At 40.9% G+C, this 21,645-nt stretch overlaps 1 protein-coding gene across 2 annotated transcripts in view; it reads right to left on the bottom strand.

Annotated features, from left to right (window-relative positions):
• Positions 1-14,341: 14,341 nt before the first annotated feature.
• Positions 14,342-21,645, bottom strand: part of LOC122548208 (gamma-aminobutyric acid receptor subunit rho-2-like) — a 59,039-nt gene continuing 51,735 nt past the window's right edge. Inside the window, exon 9 of one of the 2 annotated variants that reach the window (XM_043686763.2) lies at positions 14,342-15,363. In XM_043686763.2, coding sequence (XP_043542698.2) covers positions 15,064-15,363 — 300 coding nt within the window. In that variant the 3' untranslated portion in view covers positions 14,342-15,063. The remainder of the gene's footprint in view (positions 15,364-21,645) is intronic. The other variant, XM_043686756.2, reaches the window with a different exon arrangement.

Genomic DNA, 21,645 nt, shown 5'->3' with positions numbered 1-21,645 from the left:
AGTAATTATTGAGCTGTGACCACTGATTGGCCAGCAGCTTTAACTATTAAAAATAACAGTATTGATCTTCGTGATCTTGGTTGTCTAAGGGGGAGTCATTGCTATAAGTTTGCACTTATATTGTAGTAATTAGAATGAGGGACAGGTGGACCTCATTGACTGTGAGATCCTTGATTGGGGTTGTCATCCTGAGCTAATTGGGGAGCCCTGGCTGGCAGACATAAACAGGAAATTCAGAGAGTCTGGCTGGCTCTGGTAATTTGGTGATTGGAAACTGGCCTCTGCGCAATTATTTTATATATTTTAATCATTGTGTTCACAAGGATAAAATGCAGATGCGCCAAGTGTGTATTGTTTACCTGGCCCATAGGTGGATGCAGTTGGGAGATTGACTGATAAACCATTCTAAAGTATTCCAATAAACCAACCATTCGAGTGGAACAATCTCTGCAGATCAGTAGGGATGGGAATAAATGTGGCCTCATCTCCTATGTTTCCACACTGAAATCAAATTAAATAAGATTTATATTTAGCTTCAGATTTATTTCTTTTATCTACTGTGCATACTTAATGTGTGCGTTTGAACTTATAACTACTGAAACATCAGGAAATATGAAGACTAGATTAGTTAAACATAAGATTAGCTGCAAATGAAACAAGATATTTCTATTCCTCTTTAAACCCTAACATCTGAAAATATTGGCCAAATTGAAATTCCATGTTACCTTTTATATTTGTTTATTTATTGATGCAGCTAAAATTCAAGTTGGGGAGTAAATATTATAAAAGGATATTTCTTATTCATTCAGGCATCATACAGCTGGCCATCCATGCTGCCCTACATTTTGGGACAATAAACATTGATAACAAGCTTCTGAGATTAAAAGATTTAGGATGTTTCTATCAGCCACACATGCTCTGTACAGAGGGGGCAGAGGAAAATGTAACTGTCAGCACAATGTGTTGCTGCTGCTTTTATTTATTGGTTCAGTCTGGTGTTTTCATGAGGATACTTTTTTTTAAAATTGGGGCTTTTCTCCCTGGAGAGAAGAAGGTTACGAGGAGTCCTGATACAGATTTTCAAAATCATGAGCAGGCTCGACAGAGAGTCCATTTTAAAGATGCTGCCTTGCTCTGTAAACCTTATCATCTATGGAGCAGATGTTCTGATGGCCTGCAGAGCTGTTGGAGCAGCATGGACCGGAGGTGAAGAATTTGGAGAGTTCCAACTCATTTAAGCTCAGTAGGAACATAGGACCAGGGGTAGGCCATTCAACCCCTCAAGTCTGTTCTGCCATTCAGTGAGATTATGGTCAATCTGTGGCCTAATTCTGTCTATATCACTTCATACGTTTGCTTAACAAAACTTTAGCTATCTCAGTTTAATATAAGAAAATCCATCACAAGCATAGGGAATGGGTGTGAAAACAATTTCCATGGTGCACATGAAATGTATTCCTTCAGAACTTATTACAATGCAATGAGTTGGGTTACTGGAGGTTATGGAGATTTTGTCTCTAAGGGAGAAGATACCCCTCATTCCTCCAATATTTTGAGAGAGTAGATCACCCATTGATGATGGTTGATGATATGATTTGTGTTCCAGTGAGTTTGATGAAAGAGGAAATATTAAAAGGGGTCTTTAAGAAATTAATGAACCCGTTACATTGTGCAAAATTAATTAACAACCTGATTTAGTAGATGGAATTGTGACTGTGGGAATTGTTCCTCGCTTACTTGTTGAAGGGATGGATTTTATTTTACTAGATTACTAGATTGCTTACAGTGTGGAAACAGGCCCTTCGGCCCAACAAGTCCACACCAACCCACCGAAGCACAACCCACCCAGACCCATTCCCCTACATTTACCCCTTCACCTAACACTACGAGCAATTCACCTAACCTGCACATCTTTGGACTGTGGGAGGAAACCGGAGCACCCGGAGGAAACCCACGCAGACACGGGGAGAATATGCAAACTCCACACAGACAATGTGGTAATGATTTCTGAGATTTCAAGAAAACCAGTTGAAATGAGAGAGATTTTGTAGGAGAAATATTGTGAACTATTCCCTCTTGCTTCTGCAGTAGCCATAGCCCAAATTTCTCAGGCTGATCCGGATAAAGTGGGAAAATTGACTAGCACATCAGAAATGCATGTATATCCGAGGCAGTATCAGGAACTAGGATCTGCTAACAAAACATTGATTGTTGTAGAAAACCAACCTTTGGTGATGAGTTTGGTAATGGAGAAACAGTGGTGGCAATGCTTGAAAGTTGGTCACATGATGAAAAAACACACAAATAAGTACTTGAAGCATCTAAATGATAAGCCCTTAGAAGTAAATTCCAACAAAGTGAATCTTCAATAAAGCAAAGTCTGATGAATTTCAAGTAACATAGATCTCTATGAAATATTGTAAAAATTCATTGAACAGGAGAAGGAATTTCTGATGAATCAGCACAGTCTGATTGAATACAGAATTAAAAGCTCAGGCTGATGAACTGTTGGACCTTCATCTTAAAAAGATCAATGCATGTCTCATGCAGTCTGGATAACAAGCACAATGAGATGTACAGCATGAAAGAGCAACTCCAAAATTAAAAGCAACTACAATTTTTTTTTAAGAATGAATATTTGATAATAAGAGTAAGTTGAAAGAGTCTAAAGAGCAGTCAGTTACCATTGTGGAAGAATTCTGAAATGAACAGAATGCCTACTTGAAGCTGTAAGGGTTCTGTACATGACTCTGAAACAAAGGCAACAGAACTGACTGGATTATTTACTAAACTGAATAAAAAGTCAACCAACCTGAAAACGAATTTGACAAGAGAATAAAAGGATAAAGTGGAATATGACAAGTAAAAACAGCAAAATTCCCTCAAATTTAATAATCTGAAATGACAAAATCTGTTTTCTAGGAAGTGATTGAAGAAGATAATTTTGCATCTTGTTGGCGATCAGAAATATGTGCTTTCCACAGTCAACTTAAAGGACCTATTGAAAGTGTGTTTATATCAACAGAAGAGAAAACAAACCAAGTTCTTCTGTATGCAATTTGAGAAAAATAATTGGAAAACCATTTACAGCATGTGGCATAATTAATATATGAAGAGAGGAAGGTCACCAGAGTTCACAGTTACACCAGAAATATTGAAAACCCATGTTGTGAAATAGTAGTATTAGCTGGTCAAAACCTGGGCAGACAGCTCCAGTTAATGTGTCACTGGACCCTTGACAGATCTCAATGCAGCTCATCAAATAACATAAGACTGGTCGCTCTGAAGCTCCAGGGCTGATTATGGCCCACTCCCTGGACTGCAGTGAAACAGACCTCCAACCTTAAATGCCCCAAATAGCTGAATAATCATGTCCAAGCCCTTGGATTGATGGTGGATGTTGACTTTGACTTCCTATGCTAGGTCAGAGTGTGCCATGAGAGTCGAAAAGTGTGGTGTGCTGGAAAAACATAGCAGGTCAGGCAGCATTGGAGGAGCAGGAGAATCGAGAATAAGCCCTTCAACAGCCATGAGAGTACAGTGAGGCTAGTTTGTGTCCAATGCCAAGTGTAGTGTATCAACTGTGAGTAATTCACCTGTTGACACCACAAAGCCTATCCACCATCTACAGAGGAGTGTGATGGAATAATCCCCACCCGCCTGGATGGGTGCAGCTCTAACAACACTCAAGAAGCTTGACACCATCCAAGACAAAGTAGCCTGTTTGATTGGTATCACATTCACAAACACCCATTCTCTCCATCACAATTACTGAGCAAATCTACAAGATGCAATGTTGAAATTCAACAAGGCCCCTTTCTTCAGCACCTTCCAAACCCATGACCACAACCACCTGGAAAGACAAAGCAAGCACATACATAGAAAACCACCACCTGCAAGTTCCCTTCCAAACCACTGACCATCCTGACTTGAAACATATTGCCATTCCTTCCGTGTTACCAAATAAAGATTCCTTCCTAACAGCACTGGTTGTTCAAGAAGGTAGCTCACCATCACCTTTTCAAGTGCGACTAGGGATGGACAATCAATGAAGCAAGATTGGGTAAAAATGGCTAACAAATTGCATGCAAATGGATAAAAATAGACTTCTCAATGCCCACTAGTGAGATCCCCATCTTACAGTTCAATATTTGATTGCAGAGTTAAACTTTTCTTATGGGGTTAATCTTTCACTGCTTGTTCCTCACAGCCATTAATGGGATTGATTTGTAACATTGCATGGTGTGGTCAAGAGTGCTTGAGGCAAGGAGTCACACTGTAGGGAATCTAATCTAAAAAAAAAGAACATTTGGAAACCAATGTCAGGACAAGAGCTGCTGTGCATTTAGATTGGATCAAGGAGTGAGTGCATTAATGCATGTTGGAATGGCTACACTTGGACTCAAATAGTGGGAATGAAGGGATTGAGGTTTTTTTTAAAATTCCATTGTCTTATGATCATTCAAGCTTAAGGATGACGTAGAGATCTCCAATGTTCTGAGTTGTTTGGGACTGTAAGAAAGTGTATAAAATGTAGCCTGAATTTGCTTTACATGCAGTGCTCTAAGCTTCATCCATCATGGAATAGTATACTGGAGTTTGAAGAAGCCTTATATGGCCATTACTTATGACTTTTGTTTATTCAGATGTTGCCAGGATTGGAAGGTTTGAGCTATATGGAGAGACTGAATAGGCCAGGACTTTCTTCCCCGAAACTGAGCAGTGATCTTATAGAGATTTATAAAATCATGAGGGGCATAGATAGGGCGAATGGTCAAGGTCTTTTCCCCAGGGTAGGGGAGTCCAAAACCAGAGGACATAGGTTTAATGTGAGAGGGAAAAGATTTAAAAGTGACCCGAGGGGCAATATTTTCATATAGAGGGTGTGCATGTCTGGAATGAGCTGCCAGAGGAAGTGGTGGAGGCAGGCACAATTACAACATTTAACCAACAACTGGATGCACATATGAACAGGAAGGGTTCAGAGGGATATGGGCCAAATGCTGGCAAATCGGACTAGATTGGGTTGGGATATCTGGTCGGCATGGACGGGTTGGACCGAAGGGCCTGTTTCCATGCTGTACCCACCTCTATAACTTTATGACTGAGCAGAGTCAACATGGATTTACAAAAAGGAAATCACGCTTGACAAAGCTACTAGGATTTTTCGAGGATGTAACTTATAGCCAGTGGGTATGGTTTCCTCAGACTTTCAGAAAGCTTTTGATAAGGTTCCACCAAAGAGATTAGCATGTAAAATTAAAGCACATAGGGTGGAGGGTAATGTACTGAAATGGATAGAGAACTGATTGGGAGACAGGAAACAAAGAGTAGGGATAAACTGAAAAAAAACCTGAAAGAACTGCGGATGCTGTAAATCAGAAACAAAAACAGAAGTTGCTGGAAAAGCTCAGTAGATCTTGCAGCATCTGTGAAGAGAAATCAGTTAATGTTTCAGGTCTGGAGACACTTCCCCAGATGTTTGACTGACTGGCAGGTTGAGTGGGATACCATAGGAACCAATGCTTTGACCCCAGCTCGTCACAATAGATATTGATTATTTGGATGAGAGAGTTAAATTTAATATCTCCAAAGTTGCAAGTGACAGAAAGCTGGGAGGGAAGGTGAGCTGTCAGGAGGATGCAGAAATATTTTGACATGATTTTGACCAGTTGAGTGAAAAAGCAAATGCATGGCAGACGAAGAATAATGTGGATAATGTGAGGGTGTCCAATTTGGTCGCAAAAGCAAAGAGGCAGATTATTATCTGAATGGTGATGGATTGGGAAAGGAGGAGATGCAATGAGACCTGGGTGTCTTTGTAAACCAGTCTTAAAAAGTAAGCAGACAGGTGCAGAAGATATTGAGAAAAGTAAATTGTATGTTAACCTTCAAAATGAGTAGATTTGACGAATAGAGCAGGAACATTTTGAAGCAGTTGTGCAGGGCCTGAAGGTTCCAGCACAAAGAATGTTGTGTGCAATTTTGGCCTCCTAATCTGAGGAAGGAGGTTGTGGCTTTGGAGGGAGTGCAACAAAGGTTTACCAGACTGATACTGGACAGTGGGACTGACACATGAAGAGAGATTGGATTGGTTATTCACCGAGGGGGAATCTCATGGAAACCTATAAAAGTATCACAGGACAAGACAGAGTAAATGTAGGAAGGATGTTCCTAATGATTGGGGAATCCAGAAACAGTGGTCACAGTCAAAGGACCCAGGCCATTTATGACTGAAATGAGAAGAAATTTCTTCATCGAAGGGGTGGTGAGCCCCTAGAATTCTCTGCCGTGAATGTAGTGTCATTATTTTAATTTGAAATGAGCACAGACATTGTGTTCAGTTCAAGATTAATCTGCACAACTCCTGCTTCTTTCTACAACAGCACCATCTCTTGGTTAAATGTTCCGTGTTTTGTCCACTATGGAGAGTGGGTTCTTTTTCTGCGTTCATTCTCAGGATGTGACCATCATTGGCTTGGCACCATATTATTATTAGTTTAAGGATTGTGGACTTTTCTGGCTGGGCCAGTATCTATTGCACATCCCAAGATGCCCTTGAAAAGGTGGCATGAGTTGCTTTCCTGAACTGCTGCAATCCATTAGGTGTAGCTGCACCCACAATGACATCAGGGATAGAATTCCAGCAGCATTGAAGGAACAGCGATATATTTTCACTTCAGAATAGCAAGTGGCTTTGAGGGGAAGTTGCAAGTGATGGTGTTCCCATGGAACTGCTACCTTTGTGCTTCTAGATCAATGTGATTCTGGGTTCAGAAGGTGCTTCGGTGAATATCTGCAGTGCATCTTGTGGATAGTACACACTGCTGCTACTGAGCATTGATAATGGAGTGACACAGTGCTTGTGGGTGAGGTGTCAATCAATCAGGCTAATTTGTCCTAGATGTCATCAAAATTCTTGAGTATTGTTGGAGCTGCACTCATTCTGGCAAACGGGGAGTGTTTCATCACACTCCTGACTTGTGCTTTGGAGACGGCACACAGACTTTGGGGAATCAAGTGGTGAGTTACTCACTGGACGATTCTTAGCCTGTGACTTGCTCTTGTGGCCATAGTATTTATATGATTAGTCTAGTTCAATTTCTGACCAATGGTAACCCGGAGTAGAGTCCACTCCATCCATGTTTCTTTGTTTTTCTCTTTTCGTTTTTTTAGCTTTTGCTTCTATTTAACTTCTGGGAAAACCTCAGTTGTGGTGGCATTGACGGTGATGACACTGATGAGGAAGGTGGATGGTGGTAGGAAGGCAGCTTTATTGTGGTCCAGAATGTGACTCTGGCAGACGGCAGTGAGACGGCTGGGGGAGGGGTGAGCACAGGACACGGCAGTGGCTGCTGCATCAGCAGAGGTGACATCAGCAAGGTAGGCCAGGCAGTAAAAGATAGCACCTGAGGAGCAGTGATTTCATGTTGGTTGTGTCCAGCGCTGGCAGGAGCGACACGGTGGTGAAAGGATTATGGACTCTGTTAAACTATTTCTTTTTTAAAAATCATACTTAAACTATTCAAAATGGCACTGGATCGTGGTGACAGTGAAAACTTTTCACTGTGAAATGCAAGTGACAATAAAATTATTCATTAAATCACGCATCATGCTGTTTTGTTTGTCCACCCTTAATTGCCCTGAGAAGATGGTTCTTGATGTTTTGCTTCTGGAAGATCTAGTTGGGAAGTTTTTAGTTTAGCTATTTTATTGGGATCACATATGTGTCAGACTTAGTAAGGATGGTGGATCTGCTTCCCTAGTGAACCAGTTAGATTTTTACAATAATCTGACAGTCTTATTGTCACTTTTGCTGACACCAACCTTGTTGCCATATTTTAAAAATTGAATTCAATTTCTCAATCTGCCAGAGTGGGTCTATCATCTGGATTATTAGCTCAGGCCTCTCCAGATAGTCCAGTAACATAATCATTGTTACAGCGTTGTTCCCTAAATATGATCATTTCTGTTATGTGTATGCGTGTGGCATAAGAAGACATTTTAATTGTAGGGCCGGTGTAGCTGAAAATCAGCCTTAACATCAGAAGAAACGCCTGTTCATGTCCATTAGCATTACTATAATGAAACATATTTATAGTTAATTAACATAGTTAAAGTTATTTACTATAGTTGCTTTATCACAGGCTACCTGTGATGTTCAAACATCAACTACATTCAACTCAGTGAAAGTGATAGTCCATTGAGTTTGTTAAGAAGCAGTAGTTTACACACAATGATATATCAGTTAATTAGGCAAAGGAAGTAAACTACCGTGACAAGTGAGAATGCTTGACCAGTCCTGAAACAACCTTGTGAAATGGAAGAGCAGGGACAGTGGTTTTGAAGTGGGGTTTTTGTCTTTGTTCATCCTTTGGCTGAGGAACAGGAACTCCTGATCTTCTACCAAGAAGACAACAACTCATTACCCCGGATTCTCTCACAGTCTCACCCTCTCTCCCTGCCTACCCCCTTGATAAATCATACTTTGAAGGCTAGACATTCATTGCTGTCAATCACCTGTCTAAACCCTCTCAGCCAATGATGCCAGGAGAAGCAATGTCCCATTGTCCACATCCATTTTACATTTGTTTTCATTCTTCCTAAGAAAAGACCTTATTTTTTAAAATGCGTACTCATAATTGGGTAGTGATAGCTATTAACTTATTTGTTTACTTGTAGAATGCTAGTTACTACTGTAACATAGTTAAATGACATCTAATGGTCCACAGGAAATATTCAATGTGGAATACTAAAATCACACAGTTTTAAAGGAGACTCTAATTTCCAAGACCTCACTGTGCATGGTGTAGAGAGGAAACAAAAAATATCTGATGCATTCTCTGTAATTTCCAATTTGAAATGTTTTACTCTTAAGCTGGATACCTGACATTGTAAACTACAGTCGTATTGAGTGGAATATGCTCTAAAGGAACAAATTTGATTTTATTGCAAATTTTGCAATAATCAAGTCAAAATGCCTCGTAATGTATTTTTATACATTTTATCAATACAATAAAAACAAAATCTATGCTTGGAGCTTGGAAGATCTGGCAAGAAAGTTGGGCAGCTTTATGATGGAGCATAGCTCAGGCTGAGTGGCAATCTGATGTTTATTGTCATTTTGTGGAAGATTTGTGCCTTATTAGTTGCAATTTTATAGTAAGAGCACATCACCCTGTTCTTCTGCAAATTAGCCACTGGATTCTCACAATTCATGTGTTTTTCAAATTTGTCTTCATTCTCCATTTTTTTCTAGTGGTTGAACAATTTAATTGCCAAAATAGAGCTTTAAGCAAAAGGTTCCATTCACTCCAACACAGAGCTACTATGTTGTAGTGCCCTTCTGGTTTTTGACCTGTCTCAGCAACGCCACCACTCCCAGGGAATTGCCAAAACTCCAGCCCTTCTTACTTTTCTCGGCACTGCCTCTTGTGCTTGAATGTCGCCCAAATTTTGATAACCAGGATTTAGTTTCAAAGATAGGGCCTGAACATAGGTAATACAGTTCAGGGAGTGTTTTGGCAGAGTAGATGCTAAGATGATGTTTCTCCTTGTAGAAGATGCCAGAACTAAGGCACATTATTTAAAAATAAGGGAGCTTCCGTACAAAATGGAGATGAGTTTTTTTAATCTCTCAAAGGGTCATGAGTCTGGTGAATTGTCTTTCTCAGAGTTTGTTGGAGACAGAGCCATTGAATATTTTCAATGTTGTCATTAGATAGATTCTTGATTAACAAGCGAGACAAAGGTAATGGAGGGTGGTCAGAAAGGTAGATTTGAAGTCACAATCAAATCAACCATGTTATATCAAATAGCAGTGCATGCTTGAGCGCCAAAAGGCCTAAGCCTGCTCCTAATTTGTATATTGGTATGTAGACATGATTTATTCCATGTTCGACAGGTTTTCACTACCATCGAATATTTTTCACTGATTGGCAATCCTTGGCTATTTCAACACCATCTGTGGAGCATAAGCATTACCTCTTTTTTTCTCTTCTGCATCCAGCTCTTAGTTGCACTACTCTACTCCGCCATTATTCCTCCGTGGCCTTAACAGATAAACCATTCAAATCTTCTTCAGCCTTACGATTTCTTCATAAACTCTGGGTTAGCCTTTTATGCTTCATCCTCCTCACTCCAACCATTGGTTGTCCACATCTCTAGAACACTCTCCTCATTCCCCAAATCTTCAATTCTAAAACTTTCTGAATGTTATCTCTTCAACCAAATCTTCTGTCCATTCTCTATAACCCTCTCACAGGGGTCCAATGTTTAATTTCTTTCTCTTTCAAAATTGGGACTACAGATTAGATTACCATAAAAATGACCTTAAAGCATGTTACAAGGTGAGACTGAGTTTTGTATAGGCAAGTGTAAGGTGAAATAAGCTGATTGAAACCACTACTGCAGATTTAATTTCAAGGGCGATCATCAGTGATGTGAAAGCTCACTGCTATAACTGAGACACAAAGAGAATGAAGAAGTAACACCATTTTATTCTTAAAGGGAAAGTCAAATCAAGAAAATTTATTTCTCTTTATTGCTATGTTTTATGGTCATGTGGAAATTGTCATTTAGAACAATTAGTATTCTTTATGCATCATCATTTAACACAAGCCTTCAACAAATCTCATTTGATAATAATGTAACCACCATAATTTGTCCATTTTACCACAACTGTTATACCCATAATAGATTTAAAAACTTTTTAAAAATTACAATCTTAAATATTATAAAATTTCTAACTGTGCAGTATTGAAATTATATCAGGAGACTACAGAAATGGAAAATCCTCTTCTGCCATGACAGTGACTGTTTGTGTTTTCAATGCCTGTACTCAAGCAGGATTTGGAGGTGCCGGTGTTAAACCGGGGTGTACAAACTTAAAAATCACACAACACCGGGCTATAGTTCAACAGGTTTATTTGGTAGCACTAGCTTTTGGAGCACTGCTCCTTCATCAGGTGGTTGTGGAGTATAAGATAGTAAGACACAGAATTTATACTGAAAGTTTACAGTGTCTTTTAACTGAAATTATATATTGGAAAAGACCTGGATTGTTTGTTAAGATTCTCATCTTTTAGAATGAACATGTTGGTTTCAGTTCTTTCATATATAAATCGCAGACCTTTTTTTAAAGTAACTTAACAATTGGTATTATGTCAGCCCAGATAATGCATTTAAGGTGTGAGGTGCCCTGTGTGAGGCTGTCTATGCTACAATGCTCAGACTGATTCTAATCTAAAAACGGATTTACAGAATCGTACATGGATTCATGCAGTTTTTGTCCAAAATAAACTGTAATTCTGCAAGTACAAATTCACCCCACAAACCTATATATGTGTATGTGTGCATGTGGGTGTGCATGTGGGGGAGATTATGAGTGTCTGAGAGAGAATGTATGCATGTGTGTGATTGTGAATGTAAATGGGTATAAGTCTGTGAGAGGGTGCGTGTGAGTGTGGGAGTGTATGTGTGAGCGTATGAGAGAGGGTCTGCATGAGCATATGTGTCTTAGGAGTGTGTGTGTGTGTTTGACTGTAGGAGTGTGTCTGTGTGTACGTATCTGTGTGTGTAGTGCAGTGGGGTCACCTGTAGTGTGACATGAACCCAAGGTCCCGGTTGAGGCCATCACCATGGGCACCAACCTTGGCTATCTGCCTCGGCTCGGCCACTTTGTGTTGTTGCCTGTCCTGAAGTTTCCCTTGGAGTATGGTCACCCGAAGGTCTGAGGTCGAATGTTCTGAAATGTTGCTGAAGTGTTCTCCAACTGGAATTGAACTCTCCTGTCTGTTGATTGTTGTGCAGTGTCCATTCATCCATTGCCTTAGTGTCTGCTTGGTCTCACCAATGTAGCATGCCTCAGGGCATCCTTGTCTGCAGCATATGAGATAGACAACATTGGCTAAGTCACATAGGTGAAAATGTGTTGCTGGAAAAGCGCAGCAGGTCAGGCAGCATCCAAGGAACAGGAGAATTGACGTTTCAGGCATAAGCCCTTCTTCAGGAAGTCACATAGGTACCTGCCATGTACACATTGGGAGGTGTCTCCATGCATAATGGTGGTATCCGTGCCAGCATTCTGACACGTCTTGCAGCGTCTACCATGACAAGGTTGTATGGTGTTGTTCTGAAAGAGGGCAGTTTGTTACGAACAATGGTCTGTTTGAGGTTTTGTGGTTGGTTAAAGGTGAGAAGTGGAGGTGTGGGGAAGGTCTTGGCGAGGTGCTCATCCTCATCATTAATGTGTTGGAAAGTACTGGACAATGAAGGGTACCCTGTCCGTTGCAGTTCGTGTCTGTCTCCTGAGGACATCATTACAGTTTCTCGCTGTGGCTCGTTGGAACTGTCAGTCGATGAGTTGAGCATCATACTCAGTTCTAATGAGGGCATCCTTGACCACCTGGAAGTGCCACAGCAAGAAACTGTAATGATCTTCTCAGGAGACAGACACAAGCTGCAAGCAACAGCATACTCTCCGTTGTCCAGTACTTTCCAGGAGCCGAAAAACTATGCCATGTTCTTCGCAGCATGCAACACATTATTGGTGAGGAGGAACACCTCATCAAGACCTTCCCCACACCTCCACTTCTCCCCTTTAAACAACCACCAAACCTCAAACAGGTCATTGTTTGTAGCAAACTCTGGATTAGTGGTGCTGGAAAAGCACAGCAGTTCAGGCAGCATCCGAGGAGCAGTGAAATCGACGTTTCGGGCAAAAGCACTTCATCAGGAATGCAGGATGTCCAGTACTTTCCAACGCATTCCTGGTGAAGGGCTTTTGCCCGAAACGTTGATTTTACTGCTCCTCGGATGCTGCCTGAACTGCTGTGCTTTTCCAGCACCTCTAATCCAGAATCTGGTTTCCAGCATCTGTAGTCATTGTTTTTACCCGTTCGTAGCAAACTGCCCAGTTTTCAGGACCATACAACGTTATCACAGTAGACACTGCAAGACGTGTCAGAGTGCCAACACAGATACCACCATTATGCATGGGGTCACCTCCCAACATGTACGTGGCAGGTAGTCATGTGACTCAGCCACCATTGTCTATCTCATATGCTGTAGGCAAGGATGCCCTGAGGCATGGTACATTGGTGAGAATGAGCAGAGGCTACGGCAACAGATGAATGGACACTGCACAACAATCGACAGACAGGAGTGTTCCCTCCCAGTTGGAGAACACATCAGTGGTCTGGGACATTCGACATCAGACCTTCGGGTAAGCATCCTCCATGGCGGACCTCGGGACAGGTAACAATGCAAAGTGGCCGAGCAGAGGCTGATAGCCAAGTTCGGTACCCATGTGGATGGCCTCAACCGGGATCTTGGGTTCATGTCACACTACAGGTGACCCCACAACACACACACACACACACACACACACACACACACACACACACACACACACACACACACACACACACACACACACACACACACACACACACACACACACACACACACACACACACACACACACACCCCTGCAGACCCATACACTCACGCAGATCCTCTCTCATACGCTCACACATACACTCCCACACTCACATGCACCCTCTCACAGAATTATACCCCTTTACGCTCACACTTACACACTGTCTCACAGACACCCATAACCTCCACAACCCCACACACACCTACATATACACACACACACACATATATATACTTTTGTGGGGTGAATTTGTACTTGCAGAATTACAGTTTATTTTGCTCAAAAACTGCATGAATCCATGCAAGATTCTGTAAATCCATTTTTCTAGATTAGAATCAGTCTGAACATTATGACACAGACAATCTCACACAGGGCATCTCACACCTTAAATGCATTATCTGGGGCAACATGACACCAACCGTTAAAGTTCACTTGAGAATGTAACTTTAAAAAGTTCTGCAATTTACGTATGAAAGAACTGAAACCAACATGTTCATTCTAAAAGTTGAGAGACTTAAACAATACAGGTCTTTTTAAATATATAATTTCAGTTACATCACACTGTAAACTTTTGCTATAAATTCTGTGTCTTACGATCTTATACTCTACAACCACCTGATGAAGGAGCAGCGCTCCAAAAGCTAGTGTTTCCAATGAAACCTGTTGGACTATAACCTGGTGTTGTGTGATTTTTAACTTTGTACTCAAGCAGAATTGGCTAGCTTGAGCTGGTACAATAAATGGTGCTGGGAAACAAAATCACTTTTGCAATTCACCTGTTTACTAACAACAGCTAGCACTGCAGTTCTAGCTTGGCTGCAAAGATCCTCAAAATAATTCTCTGTCACAATATCTAAAGAATATCCCTACATAGTGTGACTTCCCCCCCCCCTCCCAGCAACCATTGGTGACCATCCAATTCTGCTAAATGATGAATAGTTTTGTGCTGCCTGAGCCTTTAAGGAACTAGATTATCCAAGGTCATTTCATTAGATTTTTTTACATTAGATTACATTACAGTGTGGAAACAGGCCCTTCGGCCCAACAAGTCCACACCGACGCATAACCCACCCACACCCCTAAACTAACACTACGGGCAATTTAGCATGGCCAATTCACCTGATCTGCACATCTTTGGACTGTGGGAGGAAACCGGAGTAAACCCACGCAGACACGGGGAGAACGTGCAAACTCCATACAGTCAGTCGCCTGGGAATTGAACCCAGGTCTCTGGCGCTGTGAGGCAGCAGTGCTAACCACTGTGCCACCGTGCCGCCCACGGATGACATAGGATGACTGCAACCAAGAACACAGTGGAAACTTTCATCATGTCATCCCGTATTGAAAATAATCCTAGGTTCCAGAAATGAAATGTTAAAGTCTAACACAGTTCCACACAGAGTTCAATGTAAGCAGTTTTTACTTTACAGAAAAAAATTATATTCAGGCTACTGCAGATGTAAGGTCAATATCAAGGCAACTGTTACGTAAATACATTATGAGCCAAAAATAACATTATAGAATGCTGTATCATTGTACCCGGTGCAATCATTATTTGCGTAGACATGCTGCATCCTATTTGTTTTGGTTTGAAAAGGAAACAGACTTGTTCAAATTAACATTTATAAGTATACAGACCAATATACTAAGTTAAATAATATATAAGATGCTGGAAATATCATTCTGCAGTATTTATCTATTATGTGGGTATTCTTCATGATCCGCATGCCAACAAACTCCCGAAGGCGACTTTTTTTTTGTAAATTGGATTCTGCACCAATGGACAGGTGAACCTGCTTGACCCTGTCATCAGTAATGATCGACGTTCTGGTATATCCTGCCAGACTGTTGGCATCTGCTTCACTAAAGGTACCATCAAACATTAAGTCCTTGGTGCTGGTAATCCCACATGTGCAGGGAAACTAGGAAAAGAGACAGGAAATTTCTTTCAAATATGAGCAGAGATACTGGAATTATGTGCATGGACTGAACAGTTTAGTAGTCATACACACAGCATAATTAAGTGCTGTGTTTCCAAAACATTTTTGATGATTTTTAAATCATTATTGTTGCAAGATTACATTCCCGGGAAAAACGAACTCTTTTACCACTTTGGTCCTCCAGCATTCACAACAAGTAGTTCCATCTGGAATTTTCTTTTCTTTCATGGGCTGTTAGCATCAGTGGCAAGGCCAGCTTTTATTTCCCATCCCTAATCGCCTTTGGGAAGGCGGAAGTGAGCTGTTTTCTTCAACCAAGTAAACAGGCATTGTGTCAGAGGACTGAAAAGCTACAAATTTAAAACAGACCACTGAGAAACTTATGGAGAAATGCACACCAACTCCCATTCATCTGTTATTCACTGACCTGCATTAGCTCTTGGTCCGACACGTTTTAAATTATAAGTCATAGAGATGTACAGCATGGAAATAGACCCTCAGCAAGAGGCCCAGCAATCATTTCTCTAACTTCCCACAGAGTTCTCGGGTACACCTGATCAGGTCCTGGGGATTTATCCACCTTTAACCATCTCTCCTCCTTCTTTTCAAATCTCCCCATGGCTTTTCACTGTTACCCTCTAACTCTGTCGCCTCCTCCAACCTTCAAGATGTTTTCACTCCACTTTTGGATCTATAACTTTAATAACGTGACCATTACCATCTGTGCCTTCAATGACTAGCTGCTAATGCTTGGATTTCTTCCTCTAATTCCTTTCCCTTATCTAATGCAACCCTTAAAAATTAGCTCTGTCCTAGCTTTTTGCCAGAAGTTTTGAAAACCTTGAACGCACATTTTGAACCACAAGTGGCCATTCCCCTCAATAACAAGTATACTGCTTTGGATACTGTAGTGGTGATGATCTACCAGTTCTCAGACCAAGAAAAATTGCCACATTGGATACCACTCAAGAAAGAGGAGATATTAGTCCAGCATTTCCAGGTGGTGTTGTTTCACACTCCCACTAATGCTTTCATTGTAAACACTGTAACTGTAACTTCAGTTAAAATTTTTCAAGCTTATCGAAATGTCTCAACATCTCTAGAAATGAGGAAAAGCTTTTTTCTTGTTGCATTTCAAAAACTTTAGAAACAGATATAAAGTTCGGCACAGTCAGGTTTCTTGGGTGTATCTGTTCTATGGAACGTCCTCCTCTGTCTCTCTGCACTTGCTGAAATGATAACCTTGCACACACTTACATCTAGGTTCAAGTGGGTAAATAAAAAGAAAATCATAGCACAAAAGCCACTGTAATTCATCAAAATTTGTCAATTCCACACAGAGGGCTGAAATATAAACAGAAAGTCCAGGAGGAACTCAGCAGGCCTGGCAACATCCATGGAGAGAGGAGAACTAAGTTAATGTTTCAAGTTCAATGATTCTTCTTCGGACTTCTTCCTCTGATTCTGAAAAGTCATATCAGACTTGGAATGTGAACACTGTTTTTCTTTCCACAGATGATGCCAGACCCCCTGCTGAGTTTCTCCAGGATGTTCTGTTTTTATTTATGGTTAACTACTTATTCCCCTGAACTCACACCCCCACCCCACCTTGTGAGGTCCACCAGCCTGGTCCAGCAAAGCCCGCAGACTAAATCTCAGTATCAGGCCTTTTTTGGTGAAGGCAATCTGTAGTTCTAGCAGTAGCCACTGCTCCTGGTGGCTGTTTAGAGCTGCTAACCATGTGCTTGATCAGAGGCAGGGCTTTCTCTCAGGTGGGGGCAGAGGTCTAGCCCTGGGCTAGTTACTGTCCTGATGGCTATTAAATGGTTCCATGGAGGAGTCCATGGAGCAAGGGGAGTATCAGTCAAACGGGGAGCCTGAGTTCCCAATCAAACAATGGCAAAAGAAAAACAAATTGTTTTAAATTCCAATCACCTTTGGATGTACAGAACCCAGCCTGGACCAAAATAAAACCATCACTTGTCAGGTGTACCGAAGGTAGAATTCTTGGCAGCACAGCATCACCCTGGAAACATCCCAAACTGCAGGACCAGGAGTGATGAACCATAGTAACACAAGACAGTGAGCTTCACCTGTTGTTCTCATTTTTGAGAACTCTTTCCCCTGCTGGGGTAATCTGAGGTAGACTGTGCCCTGCTCAGGCCTAAAGGTAGTGAACATAGGCCCTTTCCTGAGTTTTCACAACGTAAAAGAAGTGATTATCTGTTCAAGGATATCTGATAGGGCATATCCAAAAACTATCTCAGAATCAAGCTTACATGGTGAGTAGATGGCCAGGGACCTACTCATGAGATTGCCAATAAGATTGATCTTGTACTGCATGGGATTGTAGGAGTGAATAGGTATATTAACCAGCGAAATGTAGAAACACAGAAACCATACAGTGGAAGTGAATCAACGAAGAAAGAAACCTACACTGCAGTCTGACCCAGCAGTAAACCTCATGGAATGAGCTGCCAGAGAAAGTGGTGACAGCTGGGTCACAAGATTTAAAAGGCACCTGGAAGCACTTACAGGGATATGGACCAAATGCTGGGAAACGCAACTTGATGAATTGAGGATATCTTGTTGGCATGGACAAGTCGGACTAAAGGGTTTGTTTCCGTGCTGTACATCTCAATGACTCTATGACTGAAACTAGGTGCAGGAGTAGGCCATTCTGCCCCATGAACCTGCTGTGCTATTAAATACGATCATGGCTGATCATCCAACTCAGCATCCTGTTCCTGCTTTCTCCCCATACCCAATCCCATCAATCCTAAGAACTATATCTAACTCCCTTTGAAAATAAAATGTAGGTTTTTGGTAGATAGTTGTTAAACATCCATTTTCTGACTTTTCAACTAATATATTGAGCAAGAGGAACTCATTTGATTGCTCAATTTCAAAGAGAAGTTTGAGGGAAGGCTGCCATTTATTAAGCTGTGTAAAGAAATTCTAAGAGAAACATGTAGCATGGACAACAAAGTTATCATGAGTGACTCCAATCTGCACTGGTAAAGTTAAGGCATCATAATTTTACCAGACCATATAGCGGTTCTTTTATTAAAAGAGAGAGACATGACTGGTAATGGCTTAACCTGAGGGTCCCTTATTCTGTTGGTGTAACTCTATGTTGCAAACCAGCCCACAGAGCTAACAAATCACTTCAATCTGCATATAGACAGCATTAACCAATTGAGCTGTTTCTGGATGTGTTAGAGATGTTTTCTAGAGCTGTATATTGAGGAATCAACTGGAAGTTGTGTTATTTTTAGAGTTAGTTTTATGTAATGAAAGAAAGGGCCAATTAACAATCTTGTTTTAAAATAATCTGAGGGATCTACATTAAGAGGGAGCTCAAGAGAAAATAGGGAACTCCAGACCCGGTAGCCTTACATTAGGAATAAGAAAATGCTAAAATCTGTTAAAAAAAAGACAGGATAAATAGATCCTTGGACAATAATGAGCTCACAGAGTCATAGAGTTATACAGCAAGGAAACCCTTTGGTCTAACTTGTTTGCAACGGCTAGACATTCCAATCTGGCCTAGCCTCATTTGCCAGCATTTTGCCAATATCCCTCTAAACCCTTCCTACTTATGTACCCATCCAGATGTCTTTTAAATGTTGTAATTGTACCTGCCTCCACAACTTCTCTGGCAGCTAATTCCATACACACACCACACTCTGTTTGAAAAAGTTATCCCTCAGGTCCTTTTTAAATCTTTCCCTTCTAACCTTAAATCTATGCCCTCTGGTTTTCAACTCCCCCACCCAAGGAAAAAGACCCTGGCTATTCACCTTATCTAAACCCCCTAATTATTTTATAAACTTCTATAAAGGTCACCACTCAGCCTCCAGTGTTCCAAGGAAAGAAGCCCCAGTCTATTTAACCTCTCCCCATAACTCTAACCCTCCAGTCCCAGCAACACCTTCATAAATCTTTTTTGCGCCATCTGAAGTTTAACAACATCCTTCTTGTAGAAGGGCAACCAGAACTGTACACAGTATTCCAAAAGGCCTTGTCAAGGTGCTGTACAACGGCAACATAACGTCCCAACTCCAATACTCAATGTTCTGATCAATGAAGGTAAGTGTGCCAAATGCCTTCTTCACCACCCTGTCTACCTGCACCTCCACATTCAAGAAACTGTGCACCTGTATCCCTAGTTCTCTTTGTTCAGATACTACCATTAAGTGTATAAGTCCTGTCCTGATTTGCCTTACCAAAATGCAACACCTCGCATTTATCTCAATTAAACTTCATCTGTCACTCCTTGGCCTATCTGATCAAGGTCCTGTTGTACTCTGAGTCAATCTTCACTGACCACTGCACCACCTATTTTGGTGTCATCTACAAACTTACCAACCACACCCTCCTATCTTCACATCCAAATCATTTATATAAATGACGAAAAGCAGTGGACCCGGCACCAATCCTTGTGGCACACTGCTGGTCACAGGCCTCCACTCCAATAAACAACCTTTCACCCTACCCTCTGTCTCCTATCATAAAGCCAATTTTGTATCCAATCAGATACCTCTGGATCCCATGCGATCTATCCTTGCTAATTTGTCTACCATGTGGAACCTCATCAAACACTTTGATGAAGTCCAAATAAACATCTGATTGGACAACTTGTGGATTTGTGAAAGAGAAATTATTGTTAAAGAATTTAAAGATGCCTTAAATAAAAGCGACAAATGAGCTGATGGACAAAGTACACTAAGATTTTCCGAAGGCTTTTGATAAAGTTCACGATAAGAGCATGTGGGATAGAAGGTAACACATTAGCATGGATTAGTAATTAGTTAACAGAGAAAACAGTGAGTAGGCATAAATGGGTCATTCTCATGTTGGCAGCCTGTGATTATTGGGATATTGCAAGGATCTGTACTTGATACCTAGCTTTTCACAAGATGTATCAATGATTTAGAAGTGAGGACCAAATGTAATATTTCCAATTTTGCAGTTGATACAAAGTTAAGTGGGAATGTGTGTTGTGAGGAAGATGTGAAGTGGCTTCAGGAGAATTTGCAATAGAAAATGGATAAGAAGTTAAAAGATGGAATACAATGTGGGAAAATGTGAGGTTATGTACTTTGGTTGGAGAAACAGATGCTCAGAATATTCCTTAAATGGTAAGAGGTCAGAAAGTATAGATGTTCAAAGGGACCAAGCTGTCCTTGTCATTAAGTCATCGAAGGCTAATGGGCAGGTGTAGTAAGCTATGAGAAAGTCTTGCTTCATTATATAGGGGCTAGGTTAGTCTGCATAGAGTACTGAATACAGTTTCGGTCTCATTAACTCAGGTAAGTTATTATGGTCATAGAGGAATGCAATAAACTTCACCAGACTTGTCCCTGGGATAATGGGATTGTCCTATGAAGAGAGATTGGGCAAACTGGGCCTGTATTCTCAAGGGTTTTAAAGAATGAGTGGTGATTTCATTGAAACACACAAAATATTTAAAGGGATAGACATGGATAGATGCACATAAGATTTTTCCCCTGGTTAGGGAGTCTAAAACCGGAAGGCACAGCTTAGAAATAAAATGGATGCCACTTAGGATGAGAAGAAATCCTTTACCTTTGGAATTCTCTAGTGCAGAGGAGCTGTGGGGGCTTACTCTTTGAGAATGTTTGAAGCAGAGATTGATAGATTTCTGATTACCAACTGTGCATAAAGTTATGTGGATGGGCTGGGTAAAAGAAATGTTTGATTGGTAATGATCACATTGAATGATAGGGCAGGCTTGATGGGCTGAATGGCTGACTCCTGTGCTTATGTTCCTATGCTGCATCTCCACACCAACTGTGGCCCAACCAGTCAGCACCCTCTTCTCTGTCTGTATAAACTGGTGTTGCTTTTACAAGTCCGTTTCTTGCATCCTAGTTCTGATGAGTGCAAGATGAAAAGCTTAAACTTCTAGTTCTGTATTATCAATTTTTAAGTTCTGTACTATTAAGCATTTATTTAATCAAGTTAATGAATGGAGTTGCACTCCAAATGATTTGTTTACTTTATAATCTAAAATGCTCTTCCTGTTATTGTCCAGTCTGGCTGACAACACAGGTCCCACAGGTGACAGGAAAATCTGCTTATAACCAGTCTATATACAACCTTAAAAAGAGCTTCTCAGCTCTAAACTGCCTAGGGATCATCAGAACACAGCAATGACAGAAATAAACATGGGCAAATGCAGAATGGGACAAGGTCATGGATGGATTTGCAAACAACATCAAGGATTATGAATTAAGT

This window comes from Chiloscyllium plagiosum, unplaced genomic scaffold (assembly GCF_037043375.1).
Source record: "Chiloscyllium plagiosum isolate Xiang-an unplaced genomic scaffold, Cpla_swu_hap1 HiC_scaffold_3, whole genome shotgun sequence".
In the NCBI taxonomy this organism is placed as follows: Eukaryota; Metazoa; Chordata; class Chondrichthyes; order Orectolobiformes; family Hemiscylliidae; genus Chiloscyllium; species Chiloscyllium plagiosum.
This window is presented reverse-complemented; position numbering and strand designations above follow the sequence as displayed.